The sequence below is a fragment of the Chaetomium fimeti genome (genome assembly GCF_033439085.1).
Source record: "Chaetomium fimeti strain CBS 168.71 chromosome Unknown B0H64scaffold_2, whole genome shotgun sequence".
NCBI lineage: Eukaryota > Fungi > Ascomycota > Sordariomycetes > Sordariales > Chaetomiaceae > Chaetomium > Chaetomium fimeti.
The window spans coordinates 1,735,800-1,761,151 of NW_026944330.1; the positions used below are offsets into that span (position 1 = coordinate 1,735,800).

General features: G+C 57.3%; 8 protein-coding genes and 1 non-coding gene across 9 annotated transcripts; 6 read left to right on the forward strand and 3 right to left on the reverse strand.

Moving 5' to 3' along the window:
* The first annotated feature begins 84 nt into the window (after positions 1 to 84).
* Positions 85 to 3,181, forward strand: B0H64DRAFT_80708 (fungal-specific transcription factor domain-containing protein). Its single transcript, XM_062808806.1, has 4 exons — positions 85 to 577; positions 664 to 1,808; positions 1,864 to 2,271; positions 2,355 to 3,181. The coding sequence occupies exons 1-4, from the start codon at positions 350 to 352 to the stop codon at positions 3,097 to 3,099; spliced, it is 2,526 nt and encodes an 841-aa protein (XP_062662214.1). The 5' UTR covers positions 85 to 349; the 3' UTR covers positions 3,100 to 3,181.
* A 1,778-nt stretch (positions 3,182 to 4,959) lies between these two features.
* On the forward strand, positions 4,960 to 7,187 carry B0H64DRAFT_80697 (uncharacterized protein). The gene is made up of 3 exons (XM_062808805.1): positions 4,960 to 5,190; positions 5,244 to 5,778; positions 5,936 to 7,187. The coding sequence occupies exons 1-3, from the start codon at positions 5,061 to 5,063 to the stop codon at positions 7,029 to 7,031; spliced, it is 1,761 nt and encodes a 586-aa protein (XP_062662215.1). The 5' UTR covers positions 4,960 to 5,060; the 3' UTR covers positions 7,032 to 7,187.
* Positions 7,188 to 10,010: 2,823 nt separating this feature from the next.
* B0H64DRAFT_80755 (Ferroporti-1) lies at positions 10,011 to 12,150 on the reverse strand. The gene is made up of 5 exons (XM_062808808.1): positions 12,050 to 12,150; positions 11,623 to 11,953; positions 11,368 to 11,537; positions 10,567 to 11,310; positions 10,011 to 10,507 (listed from the first exon to the last, which is right to left on the reverse strand). Exons 1-5 carry the CDS (start codon positions 12,053 to 12,055, stop codon positions 10,205 to 10,207), a joined length of 1,554 nt encoding a protein of 517 aa, XP_062662216.1. The 5' UTR covers positions 12,056 to 12,150; the 3' UTR covers positions 10,011 to 10,204.
* Positions 12,151 to 12,688: 538 nt separating this feature from the next.
* On the reverse strand, positions 12,689 to 12,782 carry B0H64DRAFT_t38. The gene has a single exon. It is a non-coding gene; the product is annotated as a tRNA-Ala (tRNA).
* Positions 12,783 to 13,021: 239 nt separating this feature from the next.
* Positions 13,022 to 14,973, forward strand: B0H64DRAFT_80781 (uncharacterized protein). Its single transcript, XM_062808809.1, has one exon. It carries the CDS (start codon positions 13,107 to 13,109, stop codon positions 14,880 to 14,882), a length of 1,776 nt encoding a protein of 591 aa, XP_062662217.1. The 5' UTR covers positions 13,022 to 13,106; the 3' UTR covers positions 14,883 to 14,973.
* Positions 14,974 to 16,007: 1,034 nt separating this feature from the next.
* Positions 16,008 to 18,506, forward strand: B0H64DRAFT_80788 (major facilitator superfamily domain-containing protein). Its single transcript, XM_062808810.1, has 5 exons — positions 16,008 to 16,138; positions 16,206 to 16,226; positions 16,290 to 16,347; positions 16,411 to 16,470; positions 16,531 to 18,506. The coding sequence occupies exons 1-5, from the start codon at positions 16,097 to 16,099 to the stop codon at positions 18,486 to 18,488; spliced, it is 2,139 nt and encodes a 712-aa protein (XP_062662218.1). The 5' UTR covers positions 16,008 to 16,096; the 3' UTR covers positions 18,489 to 18,506.
* Positions 18,507 to 20,507: 2,001 nt separating this feature from the next.
* On the forward strand, positions 20,508 to 21,578 carry B0H64DRAFT_385872 (uncharacterized protein). The gene is made up of 2 exons (XM_062803107.1): positions 20,508 to 21,007; positions 21,077 to 21,578. The coding sequence occupies exons 1-2, from the start codon at positions 20,716 to 20,718 to the stop codon at positions 21,274 to 21,276; spliced, it is 492 nt and encodes a 163-aa protein (XP_062662219.1). The 5' UTR covers positions 20,508 to 20,715; the 3' UTR covers positions 21,277 to 21,578.
* A 679-nt stretch (positions 21,579 to 22,257) lies between these two features.
* Positions 22,258 to 22,590, forward strand: B0H64DRAFT_439147 (uncharacterized protein; the record flags this gene model as incomplete). The annotated part of the gene is made up of 1 exon (XM_062806404.1): positions 22,258 to 22,590. One exon carries the CDS (start codon positions 22,258 to 22,260, stop codon positions 22,588 to 22,590), a length of 333 nt encoding a protein of 110 aa, XP_062662220.1.
* A 185-nt stretch (positions 22,591 to 22,775) lies between these two features.
* On the reverse strand, positions 22,776 to 25,037 carry B0H64DRAFT_422464 (uncharacterized protein; the record flags this gene model as incomplete). The annotated part of the gene is made up of 3 exons (XM_062805564.1): positions 24,144 to 25,037; positions 23,205 to 24,099; positions 22,776 to 23,084 (listed from the first exon to the last, which is right to left on the reverse strand). Exons 1-3 carry the CDS (start codon positions 24,914 to 24,916, stop codon positions 22,776 to 22,778), a joined length of 1,977 nt encoding a protein of 658 aa, XP_062662221.1. The 5' UTR covers positions 24,917 to 25,037.
* Between the last annotated feature and the right edge of the window lie 315 nt (positions 25,038 to 25,352).

The following is a 25,352-nucleotide window of genomic DNA, read 5'->3' on the forward strand; positions in this document are numbered from 1 at the left end:
GCGCTCGTTCCGACTATCTACCCAGTGAATTGGCCGGATCGATCTGAGTGCGCTGTACTTGGTACGTCCTTTTCAAGTTTCAATGCTCAAGTTTCAATGTCTGCTGTTTCGTTCCCTCTCGTCTACCTTCTTTCTCAGGTTCCCTCAAGCTTTTGCCCGCTTCTCGAGCTGCAGGCTTTGATCCATTGCTAACTCGCTTGACTACTCCAGGCTCGAAGCACACGTTCTCAACCGCGACGCGAGGCCCTCCCCACCATCCCTGACCATGCTAGTGGCCGTTGATCGACGCACCTCTCGAGCTTGTTGTTCGGATGCCACTTGAGGCAGGGACGCGCCAGGTGGAAACAACATGGATCCCATGGAAGAAGACACAACAGGAGGAAACCGTAACCCCCTTCCTCTGTGGTTACCGCCGCCGGGGTCCACGTCGAGCGGGAACAACACAACAGCACTTTCTCCAGGGACGTCAGCTGTGCCGGCGGGGTCCGCTGCGGCGCCGAATGCATCGAAGAGAAAGAGAGGCCTCGGCGTTGTGACACCCAATGCCTGTACCGAGTGCCGCAAGAAACGCGCAAAGGTTCGTAAGCTAGCTAGGCTTCCGAACCCCCGCCATATCCGGCGCAGTAGAGATGATTCGAGACTCACAATTGCTATCCCCCGTAGTGCGACGGACGTAAACCTTGCGGCAGGTGCAAGGGACAGAAGGACGTCGAGTGCGTTTATGAGATCCCGGTCCGCCAATCGAAGGAGAATTTGCGGCACGAGATCGACCAGCTCCGGCGCCAGCAACGTAACAATGAGCAAGTCATTGCCGGCCTCGTCCGCCCGGACCTTTGGGAAGAGGTTCTCGCGCGCCTACGCAGCGGCCAGAGCGTGGACTCGATATCGGACTGGCTTGGAGGGGCCATGCCTTCGGGCGGCGGCGCGCTACCCTCAATCAGTCGGCTGCTGAACCAAGGGAGTGCCGCTCCACCCGGGCATTCTAGTTATGGCTCTGGCGCGCCGAGCAGCTACGCGCCGCACCCTCCCGGCCCAAGTGCGCTTAGCCCAGTCCCCGGCCAGCAGCAGCGTGGCATCCGGCACGACGCGGATCACCAGAGTCCCTGGGGAGGTCACTTCTCCAGTGGGAGTAACCCGACGCCGAGTGGTTCCCATCCGGACACAGCGAATTGGAACCCGGAAATTGTCAGGACCGCTCAGTCGCGAGTTGGCACATGGGTTGAGAGTCAAGTCGACGATTCCGAGGCGGGAAGAGGGCGCGGCTATGGGCATATCTTGCTCCCCGAGATTCCCGAAATGCAGGTTCCTCCGGGGACGTGGACGACAATAACCAGCGACGCGGGGCTGGTGCAGCATCTATTAGCTCTCTATTTCTGCTGGGAGTATCCAACTTTCGCCTCGCTCAGCAAGGAGCACTTCCTCAAGGATTTCATGGAGGGTAGACCTCGGTTCTGCTCCTCCATCCTCGTCAACGCGCTACTGGCCTTAGGATGCCGCTTCTCGAGCCAGCCGAACACGCGATCCAACCCGGACGACCCGCACACGTCGGGCGACCACTTCTTCAAGGAGTGTCAGCGCCTATATTACCAGGAACACAACCATCACAAACTCACCACTATTCAGGCCTTGGGGATAATGTCTATAAGAGAGGCTAGCTGCGGCAGGGACTCGGAGAGCTGGTATTACGCCGGCCAGAGCATCCGACTGGCCATTGAAATGGGTCTTCATCGGCTGCAGGACGATGGCAAAGATGATGACGAAAGCGCAGTTCAGGCGGCTACTTTTTGGGGAGCTTTCGCTCTGGACCAGTAAGCAATATCTAAGCCCTGGGCTTGGTAGTTCGAGATTCTAACCGATGGTCAGCGCATGGTCATTGGCAACGGGCTCGCTCCCTCAATGCTCGTGTTTCCCTCGCCTTCCACCAAAGCCTGCGATAATAGACGATATCGAGGCATCACTGTGGATTCCGTATACGGATGACGGTAAACACGCCCCTTTTCAGATGCCTCTCCTTCCGGAACTGAGTGGATCACCAGGCGCGCCACTCCAGCGGTCCTGTGAGCAGCCGTCCAATGTGCGGTCTGTGTATAAATGCTTCTGCGAACTTAGCGAGCTTGTTCACGAGTCATTGTACATTCTGCATTCACCTGGGCGGCCACTCACAAGTCGAGATCTGCTCACTATTTATACTCAATACCTGAACTGGTACGACAAGATACCGGAGGTGCTACGATTGGGCCACAACTTTACCCCGGCCGTCTTGTTTGCACAGTGGGTTCCCCGATACCCTTGACCTTGTGCGGTGGGAGCACGGTTGCTGCGACGTTTGGCCCGAATGCTGACCTATAAAACAGCATGTACTATCACTTTGCCATACTCCTCCTCTTCCGTCCTCTTATCAAACTCCGCATCATCGGGTCCAGCATATCCCCGCGCGATGTCTGCTCACAAGCAGCGGATGCCATCACTGGGCTGTTGCGCTCGTATGCACAACTTTACACACTAAGACGGACCCCGTCGTTCGTCCCATATTTCGTCCTCACCTCGTCGATCATGCATCTAGCCATAGCCGCAGCAGGCTCCAGCTCCCGATCAGTCATCAAAGAAGGGAGCGACGCGGCGCAGGCCGACCAGCCCCCACGAGGACCAGCCGCGCTGAATCCCCACGTTATCGACGCCCTCAGCCGGGGAATCGCAGATCTCACCGAGATGGCGCCGTGCCATCATTTTGCAGAACAGGCACTCAACATCCTAACATTCCTAGCTAAAAAGTGGAACATTGACGTCGAGATCAAGACCAAGATTGACGATGAGCCCCGCGAGGTGGCATTGGCCGAAGTAGACAAGTCCACGAGGCCGGTGGCGACCAGCCTTAATTTCTTCGCCCCCAACTTCTTGGAATCCGACTTCAACTCGACGTGGGGCAGCGGCACGGCATCGGGGTCGGGCGCGGACACGAAGCCCGGCAGCAGGCCCACCGACGCCGCAGACCTGGCGGATGCGCTGGAGAACCCGCTGTTCTGGCCGTTCCCGATGCAGGGCCGTCCCATGCTGCCGACGGGGAAGGAGCTGGAGGAGGCTGGGTTCGAGTTGTTCTGACCACTTCAGACGAACGACGCGCTGCCGGCAACGTCATTTCCAGCAAAGCTACGTTACTGTCCGTTTTATAATCTTAGCGGGCGGTCGACTCTAGGTCGGGAGGGTTAATGGACGGAAGAAATGTTGGGGGATGACGGGATCCGGGGTCGGAGTTGGGTCTGTCCATGGCAATACATGGGTACTGTTTAAGGAAGGGGACATTCATCTTAACAAGGCAACAAATTACAGTTCAAAAAGAAAGCGCTCATTTACACCATCACACTCGGCATGCATGTGGACGGCGTTTGACTTGGGTTCAGGGAGGCCACTTCAACAACAGCTCGAAAGCGGCCTTTTCCCCGTCCTCTGGTTTTCCTTTCTTTGACTTTTTATCTTCCTACTTGAGAGGAGAAAGGCCACGGTTGGTGTCTGCGTTGTTTACCAGCACTGAGAGCAAGTTCATCGTGGTCGACTCAGCGGTGGAGTAGGGGGGTAAGACGGGTGGTTTGAATCGTTTGACAAGTTGGCTGACGGGCCAAACTGCGCCCACAGGGGTGTTCCTCGGCGAAGCTTACCTTCAAGTTCCGTGCACAAGCAGCAGACAAACAAGCCCAGTCCATCTCGGACCCGTATCTTCAGAAGGAACTTGTCGTTGCAAGTTGCGGAGAAAGATCGGGTGTGGTTCCTCAAAGAAGGGGATTGCCTGACTCCCGGTCCTTAATTGAACGCTTTTAATAAGAGGGACAGGCCTCGAGACAAGAAAGCAGGAAACCGATCGAGAGCGACGGCGGATCCTTGACCCCACACCTTGCGAGATCCGATCTTCTTTCAACAGTCCATCCTTGCTTTCGTTGCTCGAAGAATGGGGGAACGGATGAACCACCAGACGGACCAAGAACAGACGGGACGAGGGAAGATCCCTGTCATCAGCAGCGGCAGCACAGTGGCAGGCACTGCAGCAGCCAAGTGCCGCAGACGGCGAGCCATTTTCCCTCGATCCCCCTTCTTCTTTCGTCCGCTCTCAGCCGCTGCAGCGCGAGCAAACAAAACAGCAGCAACAGCAGCAGCCAACAACACTCTCATTCCCCTTCTGACAGCGGCGCCGCAGGCGCTCGACGCGTGCTGATTGGGCGCCACGCTGCAAGGCGTGGTGTTTCGAAACGCACTCGTCCAGCGGGGTTCCCGGGCACTGTTTCAGGTGGGACAGGGGTCAGAATCGGCGCTGTGCCCAATCAGGGGCGCGGAGAGCAGCGGGCTGGATCCCTGGGGAAGAGAGAGCGAGGGTGTCGGGAAGGTCGCAGACGATCTGCCGCACCCTGCCCTGGTTGCTGCTCGCTGCCCGTCACTCACCCTGTGGCTCGTGGTGGTCCCGTCAGCCGGTGTGGTGGAGGTGGAGAGAGGCGGCTGGCTGCCCATCGAGGTTGTGTCGAGGTGCCTGTTGTGCCCGAGACAGGTTCGTCGATCGGGGTTTGCTCGGCGGGTGTTGGGGACGACGAGGATGGGGACGGACTGACGGGATCAAAGAAGAACAGGATTTCTTGCGTCGCTCACCTGCCGGTCCTGTTTTTTCCCCTTCCTTTCCCTCACAATCAGTCAGCACTCCCCGGTTCATCGGTGCCTCGCCCCCGACCCGCGCCGCGCGCGCTCCATCCCCTGGAGGCCTTCCCCCTGTCCCATTTTTAAAGGGAGGGTTGCAGCCATCCTCGGGGCGCGTCGTATTATATTCCTGGCTTGTCTCCCACATGCGCGTGGCCTCGCTCGCCGCACCTGAACTTAGCATCTTTTTGTTTCTCCATTTTTGGCTCCTCGTGTTTTTGCACTTGCACACGATGGAGAGCTAACGACGTCAGATCTTGCCGGGAGCAATCTATCAACCAACTAGCCAACGACTTTCCTTTTATTTTCCTTTTTTGTTTTTTTAATCATTGCTGTTCTATGCTGGGCTGAGTTAACCTGAGCCTCGGGCCGCTCATTCTTTCGCCATGGATCCTTTCCGCAATCCGCCCGCCGACAGCCTGGAGGCGGCCCGTCTTCATGTCCAGGCCCTTACCGACTGCGGATTGTCACGAGAAGCGCTGCTGCGCGCATTGTTGGAGAACTACGGTGATGATGGTAAGAAACACGGATGCATTCGATGAGGAATTGAGTGATTGACAAGGCGCTAGGGAACGCTGCTACTACGCCAGGGATGGACGCAAGTAGCCCGCAGCAGGCTGCACAACAGGGGCAGCAACAAGTAGTTGTCCAGGAGAAACGCGGCCACCACGCCAATTACAACACGCGACTTTCGGTGTCGACGACGAGCTCCAAGTCATCAGGGAGGGCGAGCGTCATGTCCACCGCGACCTCGATGAGCTCAGTATCGTCCCAGGGAGGAATTGGGGGCGGTCTTCAGGAACTTTCGGCAACGCCGCTGCCCGCGCCGCCTGCGCCGCCCGTCAAGAGCAACAACCGCGGCAGCTCCAAACCGCAGGGCGCTTACTGGTGCACTTTCTGCGACGTCGCCTTCCAGCGCAAGTTTGACTGGAAGCGGCACGAAGATGAGTTTCACGAACGCTACAAGCGCTACCCCTGTCCAAACTGCAACCGCATCTTTTGGGGTGCGAATACCTTCAATCAACACCATAAGAACGCCCACGGCTGTACAACTTGCCCGCATGCCGAACGTGTGGTGAAGTATACGCAGAAGAAGACGGCATGGTATGTTCTCTCGAGTTACTCCTCTCTTTACCTCGGCCCCCCTATCCGTCATTTCCGCTCTCTGTCCTTCCGTAGTCTGGGGTAGTGCAGCAATGTAGCCCATGTCGTGCATGGTGCAACCTCCGTAAACATACCAGGCAAGCTGACCATCTACCAGGGCATGCGGCTTTTGCGGCGGATTCCTTGCCAGCCGTGACCGCTACTTTGACCATATCGCCCGGCACTACGAAGATGGCTGCAACAAGTCACACTGGAACCACTCGCTCGTAATCTACGGCCTCCTGCATCAGCCCACCATCAGTCAGGCTTGGAAAGACCTCGACTCGGAGCTCTACGGTCATTTACCACGCAACCAGCAACCCATGCTAGAATGGGAGGTCAAATCAACAGGCCACGCGCAGGGGTTCCTCGAGGGCGAAAGCCCGGGGAAACTCCAAGACCTTCTCGAATTCTTCAGTGAGAGCCGAGACGATCCGAAACTCCTCGCCCGCCTCGCCCACGACTCGGCCACCATTCGACTGCGAACCGAGGTCCAGCCGACCGTCGCACCTGTACCACCCGCTACCTCGGCGAGTTCACGGCCGATTTCCGAACCGCCGAAGCACAAGGCCGTAATGAAGTCATCGCCCTTAACGAAACATATGTCCACGCCCCAACCGCCGCCGCCCCCACCAACATCATACGATGACGAACCGTTCCCGAAGAAGCAACGCAACATTGCACCTCTTCCCTCGATGTTTCCTAAAAACAACCCCTTCTTTAGCCAACAACCAACACCACCAGCACAACCGCAAGAACCGCAACAACAACAACAACAACAACAACCACTACAACAACCACCTCAAGGGGTAATGTCCCCGTACGGCCAGCCGATGATGGGGGCCGGGACGAACGGATACTACGACCTCGCCGTAACGCACGTGCACCCGCACATGCAGCTTTTATCACAAATGACGCCGCAGCAGCAGCACCAAATACAGCAGCAACTCCAGCACCAACAGCAACAGCAGCGCCTGCATCAACAACACCCGCAGCAACCGCCCCCGCCGCAACCCCATCTCATGTCGCCACCGATGAATATGTACGACGACTGGAGCAGTTTGGCGGGCACCGTGGTCGACGAGTCTGTGTTTGCGAATGCCATGGCGATGGGCTGGCAGCAACAACAACAGCAGCAGCAGCAGCAGCAGCACCACCAACAACACCAGCAACATCAGGCGGATATGGGGACGGGACACCCCGGGGCGGGGTGATCACCTTTTAACTTGGGAAAGGATGGGGTAGGGTTTGGGAAGGGGAGGGGGCAGGAACTGCTTCCTTGACGGGGAATTGCTCGTCTGGTTATGGGGCAGGAGGGCAAGGTTTACGGTCTGGTGGGTGTCTGGTTTTGCCCCTGAACCCGGCAGCAAGCAGGATCGGGATTCTCTTCTTCTTACCACAGGATTTGTGGTAATGTGTGTATATATATGTAAATGGTTGTAAAGAGGCGGGTCTGGGGCTTGGATGAGCACGGTATCATCCGGTTTGGCTGGGCACGAAGCACGAAATACCACAGTTTTTACTTTCACGGATAGGAATAGCGTTTGGTTAGGCGGCATGTGTAGCCGGCGGAATCCGCAGACGCGAAATACCTACGCTGCAAAGCAGTACCTTTCAAGGTTACACCCAGGCCTGGCTTCCGTGAAGACCGCTGATGAGAAATGGGAGTGATGAGAGCCTTGGACCAGATGCTACCCTCCGGGAATAGAAGACGTCACCACGCAAGCCGATCAACGTCCCTCTGCTGACCGATCCGTGATGCCCAATCTGCCTAATTTAACCTCGAGGCTCCCACCGTGGAGACGACCTGCAGGGGCCGGCCGGTAGCGCCGGTGGAACCTGAAACGAAACGGGGAACCTCAGGTCGGGGCAGCACCCCTGAATCTGAACCCTTGGGGGGAGCGATCGGCATGGGCTTGGGTGGGTGAACCAAACCTCGGGTATGGTAGGGCTGTGCCGATCTGCGGCCGGCGCATCTTGGCTTCAGCAAAAGCTTGGGCTTGGCCCCATGTTTGGCAGCACCAGTCGGGCCTTTCGGTCACGGAGGGAGGCAGGATGCGGGCTGGAAGGGGGGGTGAAGGTCGCCATCGGGGGGCCGTTGGGTTTTGGCTCACCTGATACTTGTGTTGACGGTCACCTTGGCAATAAGGCTGACGCTGTGTCCGTACTCAGCTTCAATTCGTTGCGGGCACAACGGCGTGAGAAATGAGGTTGGGTGTAAGATTGATTGATTGTAGTACGAAGATGAATTCGATGCGGTGGTGGCAATCATGTGGCAGGCATTAGGCACGGACAAGGCTTGACGATATATATAAGATACTATTCCATAGGTGCTCGGCTTGAAATCATATGGAGTTTAGACATCGATGTTACTCTGCACTTCTCACAAACACACGGCGTATCTACACTCATCTTCAGACCCAGCCGCCATTGTATTGATCACGGTTCAGCTCCTGAAATCACGAGCGGTTAGTTATGCCCTTGCCCCTTCCCTGGCTGTATTCCACTAAATTACGGATTCTAGTCACCATGAACACAGCTACCGCTCAGTCTAAAATTTCAGGCGCTTCGTCATACGCACCATCGACCGCCAGCAGCGGATCGGCTCAGAGACAGGCCTCATCCGGGTACTACTCCCTGCACCGTTGGATCGGCGAGAGCAAGGACGAACAGCCATGGAGTCAGACCAGCTTGTCTGCCACTCAACCACGTTCTGGGACTTCTCAAAAGAAAAGGAACCCTGGAACCGGGACATCCAAACATTAATACACGCTTAGTCGATGGGAGAACTAACTATTCGAACTCCAACTTCCACACATCTCCAAGCCTCGAGTTATCCTCCGCCAGACCGCCATGGATAATAACAGCATCCTCACCGCCATCCCCCCTCACCACATCCGCACCAAACCAACCCCTCGCAACAGGAGCATCCCCTTGCCACTTCACTTCCGTCCACACCTCACTCTCAACATCAAAAGCCCACACATCCCCCAACATCTTCCCGGCCCCAGCATGCCCCAAAGAACTCGGATCCCGCTCCCCAAACAACACCACCAACAACCCCCTCCCCTTAACCCTCACCGCCACCAACCCCGCCACGCTCCTCGCCTCCGGCCCGCTCACCCCATCCGGCACGAACCCAACCGTCCTCCACTCCCCAGCAGCAGCAGCACCACCACTACCAGCACCACCACTACCAGCACCACCACTACCAGCACCACCACCACCACCACCACCAAGATCCAACACATCCACCTCCCCGCCCCTCTCCCTCACCCCATCAAACCCCCCCATCCTATACAGCCTGCCCCCCAAAACCGCAATCGACGCCCCCCCGCGCGCCGGCGCCGGCGCCTCCGGCAGCTCGCGCCATGTCCGTGTCGGCACGTGGAACGCCCAGACATCCGCCAGGCGGCCCGTTTCCGGGCAGCCCGCATGGACATAGATATTCTCGGTGCCGTCTGAGGCTATGGCGTGGTAGCTGCGGGGGGCGGGGTGGGGGGCGGAGGGGTCGGTGGGGGGGAGGAGTTCCCAGTGAGGTTCGGGGTTGGCAGTGGGGGAGGTGGTGGGGGTGTAGCGCCAGAGGGCGCCGCGCTCGGCGGGGTCTTGGATGGGCGCCATGGCCAGGCCGCCGCGGCCGGAGAAGAGGTAGAGGGCGGTGTTGTGGAGGGTGGTGGTGGCGGCGCCGACGCGGGGGGTGGGGGATGGCGTGGGGGGTGGGAGGGTGGTTGCGGTGGCTGCAGGGGGGGAGGAGTTAGTTGGTTGGTTGATGTGGAGGGGTGGGATGAGGAGGAGCAGGGAGGTGGGGATGTTGGTGGTGTTCGAACCTTGTCCTGGAGTGAGCTCGATCACGTCGAGTCGGTTGTCGACTGGCTGGCGGGGGAGCACCTCGCCGCCAAAGATGTATGCTTGGGATCCCAACACGGAGAGCGAGTGGGAGGAGCGCTCAAGGCGCTCGCTCGAGGCGAGCTTGGTCCATTTGGCTGAGAGGTTGGCCATGTGAGGAGACTGTTGGAGTTTCACAGACAAGCGGGTGTCAAGGTTGCGAGGGATGATTTCTGGTCTTGAATCTTGATTTGCGGTATTTAACCGACTGTGTCGTGAGGGGGGCGATTCGGGCTGATTCGAGGAGGGGCACGCTGAGAACCTTGATGGGCATGTTGAGAACTCCAAGAGGCATAGCTCAGCTGCTAGTCGACGCCAGACAGGAAATCTTATGTCATGGGATCCAGGCCGCCACTAGCTCGCCTTCAGAAATGCCGAAATATGCCTCATTGATAGTATGGGGGTGAAGTGCTGGCGAGGTTCTCAATGGCGGGTCTGGCCGAGAGGGTTTTCGTTGTGATTCCATTTGTAGAAAAATAGAGATTCGATCATTGGAATGTGACTAAATGTTAGTTTCCGATGTGATCCGACCGACCCCAACTTCTCTCTCCCTCTGGTTCCCCTGGCTGGTACCCATCATCTTCCCCAGTGCGTCCAGGTGAAGCAAATGTCCTCTTTGGACGTAGACGAAAAAGCTGTATGCTGCCCACGCCGAAGCAACGGCCCCAACGGATATGAGTGAGGGCCACTTGAACTGCTCCGGATGGGAGAAGATGATAGTCGTCGCAAAAGACAGAAGCTCAAAGCCGTTTTGCCACGCCGCCTCAACTGAAGAAAATGCACCACGGCTTTCGACCTCGACATCCTGCGCAGACGGTTAGTCTTGTGTGTATCATCTCCACCAGAATCAGCACAGGTTCTTACCTCCTGGACGATGATTTGTACGCAAAGGTCAAAACCTCTCAGCCCTAGACGGCTCAGTATGGTCCCCCCCACGAGACCGGTGGCCGAGACGACAGGCTTGTCTTGGAAGATCCAAAAGAGTGTGATCCCGGCGACTAGCGTACTAACTTGCCAGCTGCTGAGCCAAAGCCCAGCTCTCACAGGTCCAATTCGTCCCATGAGCCAAGGCGCCACCCATGTCGCCAATACTTCAAAGAACACGCTCAGCGTCCTCGTAAGGCCGACTTGGTTTGCAGTGTAGCCGGCCGAGAGCAGGTAGGTCACCATCTGGCCTGCAAAGCTCAATACGGTGAGGTAGAGCAGGGCGCCCGCGAAAGAAGGGAGAAACGCGCGGTGGCGGAAGTAGAAGTTGAAATCCCTAGCAGACTTTCCGAAGACGCCACGGGCGCGCCCCCAACTTTGGGCGAGTCGGCTTTGACTTTCGCGCGCCTGCGCCGGTTCGTCGTTTGTCAGCTCTCGCCGTGGTCTCGCCCTAACCTCCTGCAGTGCCGGAACCTCGTAGTAGACCCGGGCGATAGCGAAGTACTCGAGGACGATGGACGTGACGTTCATGGCCATGTTGACAATGATAGCCACTTCGGTCGAGAAGCCGTCGAGCAAGGCAATGAAAAGGGGGCCGAAGAGATTGCATAGCAAGTCAATGCGCCGAATTTGTGCGTTCATGATGATCAGTGCAGCATGGTTCTTGTCCGCTACAACCACGACCTACCAACCCGATGAGCTAGAGGTCCGGGGCGCTTGTCTTGCAATGAGCTGACTTACCCAGTCTTTCTCAACCGAGACTAAATTCATGATGGAGCATAGCTTCTCAACGCAGGCTAAGAAAGACAGGAACACAAGCATGCCCGTTCTCCCGCCACGTCCGAGTGGCAGGTCGATGACGAGGATATAAAAGATTACGCAGGATGCCGCGACGGCAAGGCGCTGGAAGACTGGATGGTTATTAGAAGATGGCAAGGAAGAGGGCATTGAAGAGTGAGAGTGAGAGTGAGAGTGAGAGTGAGAGTGAGAACTTGCTAATAGACACTCGGACGACCTGGAGACGGTTGCCCGTGTCGACATAGTGCCCGATGGCAGGGGCAAAGAGAATGGCCGAAAGCCCGCGCGTCAAGGCGTACACAGACATGGGCAACAAGGTCCCGGGGAAGACGGTTGCCAGGTACAGCACAGCGCCGAACTCGAATACGCGAGAATTCCATGTTGATAAAAAGTGCGACGTGTAGAGCCGGCGAGAAATTCGAACGGGCACTTGGTCTCGAGATTCAACCACATTGGGGAGTAAAGGGGCCCGGTCGTTATCAATGCCATGCTGTTCGTCAGGGGGGTGGCCAAATGCCATGGCGAGCAACTGATGTGTACGGATTATGTTAGTGGTGAGAGAGAGACCGAGTTCCGGGGAGTTGGCATCTTGGCAATATTAACTCGCTCACGTTAAAACACTCACCCCCATTTAACTGTCTTGGCGCGCGCGCCAGTCTGAGCTGAAGAGACCTGGGCTATGGGGACGGTTTCGGAGAGAATAGAAAAGTTCGGACAGAAGCAAGAAGGGTCGACGCAAAAATGGATACACCCGGGTGAACCGGGGACCTTTCATAAGCGAAGCTGGGATAAAGCAAAGCTGCGAAACGAAAATCATACCACTAGACCATGTACCCAATCATTTGGAATGTTGAGGGAAACGGCTTCGGAGAGAACAGAAAAGTTCGGACAGAAGCAAGAAGGGTCAACGTAAAAATGGATATACCTAGGTAAACCGGGGACCTTTTATAAATAAAGCTAGGATAAAGTAAAGCTATAAAATAAAAATTATACTACTAGACTATATATCTAATTATTTAGAATATTAAAGGAAATAGCTTTAGAGAAAATAGAAAGGTTTAAATAGAAGTAAGAAAGGTTAATGTAAAAATAGATATATTTAGGTAAACTAGAAACCTTTTATAAATAAAGTTAGGATAAAGTAAAGCTATAAAATGAAAATTATACTATTAGACTATATACCTAATCATTTGGAACGTTGGGTGAAACGGCTTCGGAGAAAATAGAAAAGTTCGAACAGAAGCAAGAAGGGTCGACGTAGAAATGGATATACCCGGGTGAACCGGGGACCTTTCATAAGCGAAGCTGGGATGAAGCAAAGCTGCGAAACGAAAATCATACCACTAGACCATGTACCTAATTATTTGGAAGAAAGAGAAGTCGGGAACCCTTCATCTCTACCCGTTAACAGCTGCCCGGCAAATTATCAAGCTCGACCCGAGATGGAACCGGACCTGATGACGCTCGAGTTATTAGCCCAGGTCATCGACCTACAAAAACTCTTGGAATGATGGAGATGCTAGGAATGGAAACAAGACCTAGGGAGATGGGAGAAACCAAGACCCATAACTGCAAACCCCAAGAAGCGGTCAGGTCCGATTCCCAACCTTCAGCCGCACCCAACCCGCGAAAAAGCCCACACACACCCCTTCCACACAACACAACAACACCAACCCCCAACCATGGCCAACCCCTCCCACCTCACCCCCACAAAACCCTCAACCGTACACGAAATCCACCTCCTCATCCTCCTCCCCGCACCCCTCCACAGCGCACCGATCCGCTGCCGCCTCGAGACCACCCTCCTCTCATCCCGCCCCAATTACGACATCCTCACCTCTCTCTGGCGCACCCCTAGCAAACAACACCCCAAAGAAGAAGAAGAAGCAATAATCACCGTCAACGACGCGCCATGCCCCGTCGCCCAACCCACGGCAGCAGCGCTGCGCCGGCTCCGGCGCCCGTCCGCCCCGCGGAGCTTGTGGATTGATGATGCTATCTGCGTGGACCAGCAGCGGGACCGGCGCCTTCGGCCGCGCATCTATGCCGGGGCGCGCCGGTTGTGCGTCTGGATGGGCGAGCCGGCTGTGGTGGTGGCGGGTGTTGGTATGGCAGTGTCGCCTCCGGCGGGGTTGTTTTCTTGCCCGGAGTGGGAGGCGCGGAGGCCGCCGCGCTTGTCTTTTGTTCGGGAGGCGGTGCTGGCTAGGCGTATTGTTGTTGTGTGTGGGCCGGATGAGGTGACGTGGGAGGCGATGGGGGACTCGTTGGAGGGAGAGGTTGGAAAGGGGGTGGGTTCCGGGACGGTGGATTTTCTCAGGTTGTTTTATGTGATCAAGATGCTTCGTCAGGGATGGAGTAGCGGCGAGGGGGGGTTGAGCCCCTGTGGGTTGTTGTACGAGTCCCGGTGGCTGGAATGTGAGGACCCCAGAGACAGGATCTATGGCTTCCTCGACCTGGTGCCTCGGATCCTCGAAGCTGGCGTGGTGCCCGACTATGGCACATCCGTTTCCACGGCATGCATCTACGCGGACTTCGCCCGCAAGACAATACAGCACAGCGGATGTGTTGACATACTCAACTACGCCCGGGAATGGCGCAACGCTGCGGCGACTCTCGAGACCGCAGCCAGTGACGGCGCCGACCGCCTTCCCTCCTGGGCGCCAAACTGGGCTGTCAGGGGGGAGCACGACCCGGCACCTCTCCTCGACTGGCTCGACGACACACCCAGATACCGCACTGCCAAACTGATGCCGGCACGGATCCAGCCGCACGACGACGACAACACACTGACCCTGAACGGGATCCGGTTCGACGAGGTCGCGGCGCTCGGCACGCCCTGGCACCCCGAAGCTAGCCAGCCCCTCACCTCCCGGACAGGCAGCAAGGGGCTCGAGCAATGGGAGGCGCTGGCGCTCGCGACGCCGGTATCATGCCCCTACGGCGGCGGAGCCGAGGGCCGGCGCGCGGCGCTGTGGCGCACCTACATTGGCGACTTCGCCGGCGACCGCAGCGCGCCCGCGGGGGACTCGGCCGTGCTCGAGCGCTGGTACGGCCCGGGCCCCTGGCCCCGCGGCTTCTCCACCTCGCCGGCCGCCGAGCAGCAGCCGCCGCGGAACGCGTTCCGTGACCATCTCCGTGACTGCGCCCGTCTTCTCATCGGGCGCGATGCGGGGCCCGCCGAGTATGTGAGGTACGCGCGGCGGGTCCGGCGGGCGTGCGCCCATCGCCGCCTGCTGGTGTCGAAGCGGGGGTATGTGGGGCTGGCGCCGTGGAATGCCGCGCCGGGCGATGTTGTTGCCGTCCTGCATGGGGGGAGCACCCCGTTTTTGCTTCGTCCGGGCTCGGTGCCGGGCGTCTACTCGCTGGTGGGCGAGTGCTTCGTGTACGGCATCATGGACGGTGAGGCGCTCGCGTGGGAACATGCCACTGCTGCCGCACGGGATTTCCGCATTGTGTAGAGGAAGGAGCACCGCGTGTGCGAGTTGTGGGGCATGGCCTCGTTTCTAGTTTGTGAAGCTCTTGTGATACTAACATGACGACGCGGCTGGCTTTGAGTCTCGCCTTATCCATAGGTTGAAACCTGGCCATAGAAGCGTGCAGCTAGTATTTCCCGTATTGCTTTTGAGCGCAGCACCGGGATATGGTGTCGAGGACAAGCGGCATGGGTTCGACTCGAGGCTCGAGATCGCTACGCGGTTGGAGTCGCGGAATTGCGTTGCAAAACCTTGGTTTTTATGAGTTGGGAAATGGTCGATGCGGTAAGTACCGTGCTAGTTTAGCTCGGTCGACAGCTATCAGCGAATGCCATCTTGATCCGGTGCTCAAAACGAGACGGCGTGACCGGAAGTTGAAGCTGGGGACAAAGAGTGGACATGGACCCTTCTTGCATCAAGCTTGAATCCCTGGAAGTTGCAGTGGTTTGGTGGGATGTTACACGAGCTAAGATGCTTGGCGCCCTCTCCACCCAATCGAATAAACCACATGCAGTTCATGGCGGGGTACCGAGGGCGGGGGAGTTTGGGGGTCTTGGGGGAGAAACAGGCGTTTGGTTGGCCAATGCCCCGCTGCCATCTTGAAGTGTGACCTGCTGCGGCTGTGAAAGATAACCAAACAACGGCCCTCGATTTTTTGTGCCCCTCTCTCTCTCCTCCCCGGAGCGACCTGAGAAACTCTGCATTCTCATCTTCCGGGTTCGCCGGGTGGTTTGAAGTTTGGCGGTTGATTTCTGTACCTGTCAGCCGGGTTGAGAGCTGGAACTACAGGGTTTCGACGCGACAAATCCAGAAGCAAAACCACGAACATCCCAATATTTCGACGCGCGGCGTACACGCGAACAGGCCAAACTCGGACACACTCGGAGACGCGCCAGCCCATAGCACGCTCCCATAATGGGAGTTTAAACCATAATCTTAACGCAGGAACTACTTCAACAGCTAGAAAGCCTGCATCCGGAGATTCGAGCTCCAACGCGACACAGCCTCTTGCAGCTTCCATCTGAACCTTGACCCCGGAGTCGCCCGCCCGGTTCGGAGCAAGACTCCTCCGAGTCCACGCACAAACACAGGCACAGGCACCAGGTACCGGCTCGTCAACCACAACGGCGGTATCGAATCCAAATTACCTGCAGTTCTTTCCGCTGGTATCAAGGGCCCGCGGTCCAGAACCCCGCACCATGTCGTTCCTCGTGGTACTGGGGAGGTTGACTGCCTTCACCGTGAGTCGATGTGCCTTTGGGAAGCCAAATCGCACTTTTCGTTGCTAACCACCGTGGTTAATCACAGGATATGTTTCTCTCGGGTCTCGTAAGTCTACCAGTTTCTGAATCGATATTTACCGGACCCTTTCCCACTGACTCGAGCGATTAGGTCATCCCCATAATCCCGACCATCCTCCAACACCGAGCCCACGTGCCTCCCCAACAAGGTACGCGCTGTGAAGGACGAAGAAGTGGCTATTCGTATTTTGCTGACAACCGGGTTTATGTAGTCCAGATATGGACATCGGTCCTTGTCGCCGCGTATGGTGGTGCTTTTGCCGTCGTGTCTCGTAAGTTCTGCACTCGGTCAACGGCTTTGGATGTTGGGTAACTAACTCTGTTCGCAAAAGCTTTGATGACCTTTCTGACACGGCAGGGACCAAAAGGCTACGCAATATTGCTCGCAGGTCTGGCTTGTGCCGCAGCTGCCTTTGCGCTCCTGCAGTTCTCCGATGATCTCTTCACGTTGATTCTGGCACGTGTTCTTCAGGGCCTTGCAGCGGCTGCCATCACAGGGGCGTCGTCTGGGCTACTGGCAACCGCAGCCAGCACCAATACAGCCAGCACCAATATAACGTGGCTCTCACCTGCCTTCCTACAGAGCACCGCCATGACAACAGCCCCCCTCATCGCCGGATTCTTGCACGACCACTACAGCTCTGACGCTCTCTTTTACTGCGCCTACGCCGTTATCGCATTCAATATGCTGTTGGCTCTAGCGGTTGCCAGTGTCACTTTAATTAGCCGGGCTGGCTCCACGGACGAGACGACCGGGCTCCTCGAGTCGGAAACACAACAGGGTGGCGGTTATGGGACGATGCCTTCGGAAGCTGGCGGTCACAGCAGGAGGTCCTCTCGGTCGATCTCGCCCACATCGGTACCCGTGGTATCGAGCCAGCCCAGTCCTCCCTCAACAGCTGATGCTGCGGCCATTTGGAGGCGGCTCTCCGTTGCGCTTGGCGGATATCTTGTCGTTGGTCTCATTTCCTCGGCACTCCAAAGCGTGCTTCCGCTCTTCGTCCAGCGTCACTTCGACTGGTCGGTGCTTGAGAGCGGATACATGTTCGTTCCGCTCTCGGCTCCTTCTGCTGTTCTCGGGTTGCTCTCTGGCATTCTGGCGAAGCACGTACCCAAGTCAGCCCGGTTTCTCACCACGTCCGGCTTTTTGGCTCTTCTCCCCGCTTTCCTATACCTGGGGCAACTCAAGGACAACACCCGGTTTGTGCAACACGCCTTTCTCCTGACGCTCAGCGCTATCTCTTTTGCCACCGGCCTCTGCGGAGACCCTTTGTCGAAAGAGATCGCAAGTGTCCTGGGTGATTCTGCGGATAGCCCCTCGAACGCCATAGCTCAGGCCACTGTTCTTCCAAATCTCGCCAACGCCTGGGGTAGCCTGATCGGGCCGCTTTTTGCCGGCGCCGTTAGCTACCTCTGGGGTTGGGAGACGATGAACAAGTCGCTGGCCGTGCTTGCTACAGCAACCGGTGTCACGTCTTTATTGTTTCTTCAGGGCTGGATCGGGAACCCGTACCCTGACATCCAGGCTCGCCGCGCAGGACCGGCCTCGGATGAGGAGTCGGCCCCGTTGTTGGCGAACGGGCGTTCAAACGGTGGATCCCACGAACACTCGGGGGCTTATGACGGCAAGGAGGAACGCTACGCAGGGAGACAGGGCTCCGACGACGTGTCGCCCCACACCCGCAGCGACGGGGATCGCAAGCATCGCTCGCACCGCCGCCACTTCAGCGTCGACAACTTCTCGGTCGCAACCACCGCCGGCGCCGGCAGCATGGACTCGTCCACCTCCTCCGTCCGATTCCAAGCCGCCCTCGAGACACCCATGCAATCATCAATGACGGTCAGCAGCAGCTCCCGACGGCCGTCCGCCAGCGACAGCGCGAGCAGGGCGAGCGGCGGCGGCGGCGGCGGCGCGGAGCGGCGGTACGTGATGCGGGAGGCGCCGCACGCGCCCGCGACCGACCCGCTGCTGGCCGCGGGAAGCCTGTACGTGATCGACGAGGAGCGCGACACGGCCCGCGGCGTCGAGAGCGAGCGCCAGAAGCGCCGCGTCGTCGTCTTCCCCGAGGGCGCCGCCCCGCCCGGGCTGCTGCAGCGTCACCGACATCATACTGTTGCTATTAATGCGCTGGATGGCACGGCGCAGATGGTTTCGGAGAGTTCGGAGAGTCATGCCGTGCATGTCACGGAGGATGGTGGGGCTGAGGATGAGGATGCTGCGTTTGAGGAGACTACCTCGCGGCGGTATGTGGTTGTGGTGGTGGAGGGGGAGGATCCGGAGGCGGAGTGAGCGATGGGGTTTGGTGTAAAGGGGCCGGGGGTGGGGGTGGGGTGTGGATGTGTTGATATGATAGCGATGTGATGATGTGTATAATGACCGTGGATGATGCAGATACCCTGGCGATGATGTGGCAGGACAGTTTGGAATTGACATCGCGTTTCTCTTAGTCGGGTTGGCGTGTCGATCGGCAGGTGGCTGTTCTTGTTGCTATGAGGTTGTTCGGTGGTGATAGCTGTTCCTAGATGCGGGTGGGTGTATGTTAGATGGCATAAGGGCAAACAACTTACATGTGGTTTCGTCCGGCGGTTGCGCAGACGAAGTATTTAGAGTCGAGCCGTCTGAGATAGAGAGATTGATCCCGACCGAAGGCTAGATTAGCGCGATGCCGTACTGCTCCAGAGTTTTGTTAGGCTTTCGGTCGGCGTGTCCTGCTACGCACCCTCCCCTCTCTCTCTACCAATACCACCCCATCAAGCTTTTGCTAGCGGGAGATGTTTGAGTTGCGTGTCTGGCCGAGACATCCTCTGCAGCTCAGAGCAAAGTTGAACAGGGCAAAAGTGAATTGAGAGAAGAAGGGCGACACGCCGCGGCGGAATGGGAGAGTAGAGAAGCCCTTCTACCCCTGGCCGTCTGCCATCCCTCGCGGTGTCCTCGAGAGCACTACAAGTCAGCCTCCGCCATTCAACGTCTCGCGCTTCCTCCCTCCTACTACAACCAACCCTCTTTGCCCTCTACCATCCCTCCGTATCCTTCTGCCAGACCCCGTGGTCCTTTTATTTCCGCCCCCTCATCACCCCCCGACCCCTCCCCGGACATGATGAGGGCGCCGTGCTTTCCCCGTCGCGCCCCGACCACACATCACAGCAGATGCCCTCGCCGCGGCCGGGGCGCCGCTGTTGTTGGAATGCTGGTGTTGGAATTCTGTTGCTGGAATGCTTCTGCTGAAATGCTGTTCCTGGAACGTCGTTGAGTTAGAACGTGTTCCCTGGGAGGGTTCGCCGTGGACGGAAGACGACTCCTCCGATGAGGAGTTCGACCTTCTCCCAGAGGAGCGCCAGCATTGCCTCCCGTGCGTACGCCGCCGCCTCTTGGCTCCCACCTTCGCGGACTGCGTCCAACGCTAGCACACTTCCTTCCTTCAGTCCCGTTCGGCCGGTTCACGCTGCGACTAGGATCCGCAGCTGTTTCGAAAACGTCCGACCACGTGCGTGCCGAACCATGGTCGGGATGGCTTAGCCGCCCTGGCCGCCCCGCCGCCCTGCCCGAGACACACACCTCCAAAGTTAAGCGGGCCGTTCACTCCCGACATGGCCGTCCTGACGCAGTTATTCTATCTTCCGGGCCCCTGCTGGAATTCACCATGGCCAACCGCTCCGTGGCGTAGTAGGTATTGTTGTTGCATTGCGTTGGCCTGCATGTGGCCGACGGCGCTCACACCTGTGCCGCCGGCGGTTGTGGTCTGGAGCCTGGGCTGGTGTGGGACGGGCGGGTAGGTTGGGGTTTTGCAGTCTAGGATTATTTGCGTTTTTTGTCCTTTCTTGTCGTATGCCGTTGCTGCCTCGCTGGTGTTTGGATGGGATAGGTTGGGGGGTTGGACATGTCGTGCTAGGAGGGTAGGTGGGGGTCGGTTTCGGGGATATTCTGGCTGCGCGTGATGTTGGTAGGTTATTAGGTGTTTGGCTACGAATACATGGCTGACCGTGGGAGGCCCGAATTGTTTTATGTTTGTTGTTACTCAAGTATTAGATGGGATTTTGTAACACGGTTCACGCAACTTACATGACTCGGGATCCCTACCTGGGCTGGGTACAACCTGGGACTGTATTTGTTAGTTTAGGGTTTTGATGACCACTACACGGGTTAGTTCAGGTGTGTTCATCGTTTCGTGGTTATGCTATGTGGTTAATCCGGCTTTGTTGTCAGTTATGTTACCTCGGTACCTAGGTGGATGGCGATCTCATGTTTGGGGTTCAAGGTCAGCATCCTCAGCGGTCTTATTACCCTAGTGATTCTATTAATACTATACTACCCCTTTTAACCGACTACTTATTGCGCACCAATCAATACCCATTACCTTCTGCCGAATGTCAACCCAACTCTCGCCACTTGCTTCTGGACTTCTTTAGGTAGGTACCTAGGTACCTAGGTAGTTTGCTTGAGGGTTGGTTCTGCTCGTAAAGCGGTTACCGCACTGTGTTCGTGTGGAAGCGGGTGACTTGGGAAGGAGCTGCTCGGGATGATGGGGTCCTCTGTTCTTTCTCCATGTGACTCGGGACTTAGGGGCTTCTGGCACATGCTTTGTAAACTTCTCAAATTGGCCACGTGCGGGATCTCGAAAGACAATACAGCCCGTGTACACAGTCGAGTCCGGCCCCGCATTCTTTCTCCCAACCACACAAATCTGCTCCGCACATCTGATTCTTCGCGTTCCACAACTCCCAAAAAACATCGCGTTTCGCACCATACCACCGCCACAATGGGTCGCTCATACCAAAAAAACCCGAGTACAACTTCCAAAACCCCACCTCGTAAGTCCAGATTCAGAATGCAATCTCCCAGCGATAGCCCGGTTAATCCCCAATAAAACCCGCGTTTAGAATGGAAAGACCAAGTCCGCCACAAGTACTGCGGCGCCCTTGACAACGGCCGCGAGGGTAAGCCCAACAAGGTCCACCGTTGCGAGGCGTGCCTCGTCGTCAAGGCCCGCCAGAGCAAGTTCCGCGACGGACCGGGCGATATCAAGCTCGGGAGGAAGCAGAAGATGAACTTGAAGTTTGGCGGTGGCGAGGAGTCATAGCCGCTCGATGTGAGAGGGTTGGGTGTTTTGGACTCCCAGGGATGCTTTGGGAGACATGAAGAGCCGGGTTTGGAATATCGTGTTTCTTTGATGGATTTTTGATTGCATTTGGGTCAGGGAGGTACATAGCAGCACCGGTAGAGGCCCCCTGGCGGCACCAGGTGGCTGGCTGTTTACCTTGCGTCGACAGGCGAGTTTTTTTCGTTCAGATTTAACGTGAAGAAATAGAGACAATAGATTCTCCCACAGTTCATGACCGCAAAGATGTGCGTCGAGTTCACTTGGCGTGTGTGCAATCTTCATTCACCGTCATATCAGATAAACAATCAAATTCTTGCCCCCATTTTCGGACTGTTCCGCGATAACCGCTGTAACCGCTGCTATTTCCCATGGACGTGCAAAACCTCACCGCTGTTCGGAATCTGCCAGAAGGGATTGTGTAGTAAGCCACCTGCAGACGGCCGGCAGGGCAACGTTGCGGGAGGCTGTGCTGAGTGCTGACACTCACGGGACACCCAGTGCCTGACCACATAGGACAGAAGCGGTGTGAAACGGTTGATTTTCACAATAGCACTCAAACAGCGAATTCATTCGTTGAACCGTTACCGTGCAGAGCCTCGATACCTACCGTATCATTTAGGGTACCTCTGCACTTCAACAGCCTCCAAATCTATATTGTTATCCAACCTGACTGAAAAACCAACACCAATTGAAGTCCATAGCGCCACCTGGGTCAAACAAATGCCTAGGTGGCCTAGATAATATGTTGTTGACATGAACTTGTTTGATGGATCCTGGACCCTGAATGACGTTTGTGACGTCAGGGTACGTCAACGTCCACCTCGCCCCTGAACCCCTTTATTATTTGAACTCCAATTAGCTCGTAGGCCAATACTCCTTGTTCATGTTCAAACTCCAAATTTCAAAAATAACTCGTCTTATCAACCAACACCCACAGTTCAAATCAAAGATCAAGCCAAAATGTCCGACTCCGGCAACCCCTTCAACGCCAAAACCAACAAGAACCTCAACACCACGCAGAGCAACGACGGCAACATCCAGTCTACCGTCACAGGCGCCGCCAAGGGTGCCACCTCCATCTTGGGAAACACCGTCGGAGGGCTGACGAGCACGGCGGGTGGCATCGTGGGTGCTGCGACGCGCGGGGTCGGCGAGACGGTCAACAGCGCCACGGGCCAGACCGGCAAGCCCGTGGGCGATGCCGTGACCAACATCGGGGCCGGCGTGGAGAGTGGTGCGTGGGAGACGGCTGAGGGAGTGAAGAGAGCGGGTGAGTGGAAGGGGGCTTCTTAGGTTAGATTGTTGCACGTTCTGGACATATAGTGTACTTGTTTGTGTGTCTGGGCTCAAATTGCACGTGAGCTCTCTACTCGATCTTCCACCAACATGTACCATGCTCGTCTATCATGCCCCTGATGGTATTCAAAACGCCCGTTATGCAACACACCCCCATCTAAGAGCCTCACCCCCCCTCTAGATCACCACCCAAACTTCTCCACAGCCACACGCACCTCCCTCCCCCTCCCAATCTCACCGGCACACACATTCCTCACCGCCCGATTCAACCCATCCGGCCCCGACACCACCACGCCCACCTCCTCCCCAGCAACAGCCGCCGCCCCGATCCAACCCGCCACCAGGCCCGTCACATCCGGCCGCCCAGCCTCAACCGTCGGCTCCGGAACCACCAGCTCCAGCCCCCGCTCCACCAGCGCCTCCAGCTGCTGGCGCGGCACCCACTCCCTGTGCTCGCGCGAATGCGTCACCCACAGCAGATGCACCCGCCTCTGGCTCCTCCCCCCCGACCTCATCATTTCCGCTTCCCTCCGACCCGCTCCCGGCACAAGCTTCCCACCCTCCAAACCACCCTCCAAACCACCCTCCAAACCACCCTCCCCATCCTCCACACCCTCCCCATCCTCCCCACCCTCCCCATGCCATTGATTATCCTCGTGAAGAAGCGCCCAAACCAACGGAAACGCCACCGCGATCCCGCTCCCGCCCGCCACCAGCACCGCGCACCGCGACGCCCGCAGCATTCCCAGCGCGTGCGGCGAGCCGTACGGTCCGTCGAGCCGGACAGACACGCGCGGCGGCAGGGCGAGGGCGTGGTTGAGCAGGTCGCGGGTGAAGCCGTCGTGGGCGCGGATCAGGAGGGTGAACCAGGCGTGTCTTCTGGGGGGGTTGGTTTCGGAGTGGTCGGGGTGGTGGTGGTGGTGGTGGGTTGTTGCCCGTGGGGGTGGTTGGGGGGGTGCGGCGGAGGCGATGGTGAAGGGGTGGGCTTGGAGGGTGTGGGAGGGTTTGGTGTTGTTGAGGAGGGTGGGGATGGTGAGGAAGACGTGGTCTGTGGGTTGCCAGCCGTGGAGGATGGATTGTTGTTGGAGGTACCGCTGTGGCCAGGGCTGGTGGGGTGGGGGCTGGGGGATGGCCCAGTTGGCGGAGAGAGTCAGGGTGTCGGCGTCGAGGATGTGTAGGTCTGCGTCGAGGTCGGTTCGCTTCAGGGCCAGACGCCAGATGAGGCGGTCGGCGACGAAGATGAGCAGGGAGGCGGCGACGTAGGGCTGGCTGGTTTCGTAGTGGAACCAGAGGAAGGCGAGCGCCGCGACTTGGAGGAAGACGTGCGAAGCGAGGAATAGCTCGTACCACCGCTGCCGGAAGGAGCCAAGTGAGGTGAAGTAGAGGATTTCGTACGATATCAGCGCGCCGATGCCGCAGAGGATGATCGGGTGCGTAAAGTAGGCATAGGCGGAGCGCGAGGCGATCAGCCACTCTCGCGCGAGTAGAAACTGCCACAGGATCATGCTGACAAAGTGCACGATGGCTTCGAAGCAGAGCAACTCGCCAACGCGGCGGTGGAATGGAAGATGTTGAGGGCTTCGTAGGAGTAGCCCGTCAGGCGGCGGATAGGTTGGTTTTTAGCGCTGAGGAGGTAAAGCAGGGGCAGGTTGACGACGAAGATGCAGCCGGTGCGGTCGGCGAAGATAAAGAAGAAGTCCCATCGCATCGGGAGGCGGTAGAAATGGAAGACGACGTTCAGACCCAGCCAGGCGAAGATGAAGAGGGATGTTCCATTAGAGGGGAGAGTCCTGTTGATGACTGGTATCGGAGGCGGTTGATATGCGAGCCAGGATCTAACCTTTCTGCTGATTTGGTTTGCTTTCCGTGGCTTTGTTGATACACCCTCCCGTGTTAACAGGGGAACCCGCTCGATATCGACATCTTTGGTATCAGGGGGTGGTGTTGCTGTCCCCACTACCGTACTGCTTGATGACGACGCAGCCGAAGGAGAAGCCGTGCCGTCAGGTCTTCCGATCCTCAGTCGTTGCGTCAATAGCCGCCATTTCAGGTTGTCGCTCGTTGTCTCGTGCCAGTGCCATACCGCAAACACCAAGATGACTGTGCCGATAGCGATATTGTAGCAGTTGACGATGTATCGGGACTCAAAGAGGGAATCCAGTAGCTGGAGGATGTATTCCACCTTCTTCGGGTCATTCATCCAATCGAGGTCGTCGTCCTCGCTCGCCGCTTTCGGCCCCGTTGGACAGAGGGCTCGCAAAAACACAGGTAATGTGTTCCGTAGGGCGCCCTGCATCCGCAGGCAAACTTGTGTGCCCTCCATCGCCGAAAGAGCGTTGTTGTGAAGCCAGGTCGAGCGGCGACGACTGGACTGAACGCAGGAGAAGCAAATGAGGAGAAGTTGTGGGTGCCTAGCGAGTTGCGGTGATGACCCGAGCAAGATCTAATCAGATCTTCTGATAAGTGGGAAAGCACAGCGGAGCAGCGGAGACAATGAGGATCCCTCATCTTGGCATATTGGTCATGGGGGTGAGACCCCACGTGCCTGCCAAAGGATTGGGGGCCAAGGGGCCGAGTAGCCGGGTCAGTCGGCGTCGAGTCAGGGGTTAACTATTCCTGTGTGGATACAAGTTGAGATGTTGGTGGTTGTGGACGCGGAATCCCTCTAGGACTGGATTTGTTTTGATGATTCTTTTATTTAATTACAAGTCTAGAATGATGGAGATGTGCTTCTTGACACCTTAGCCTCCCCAACTCCG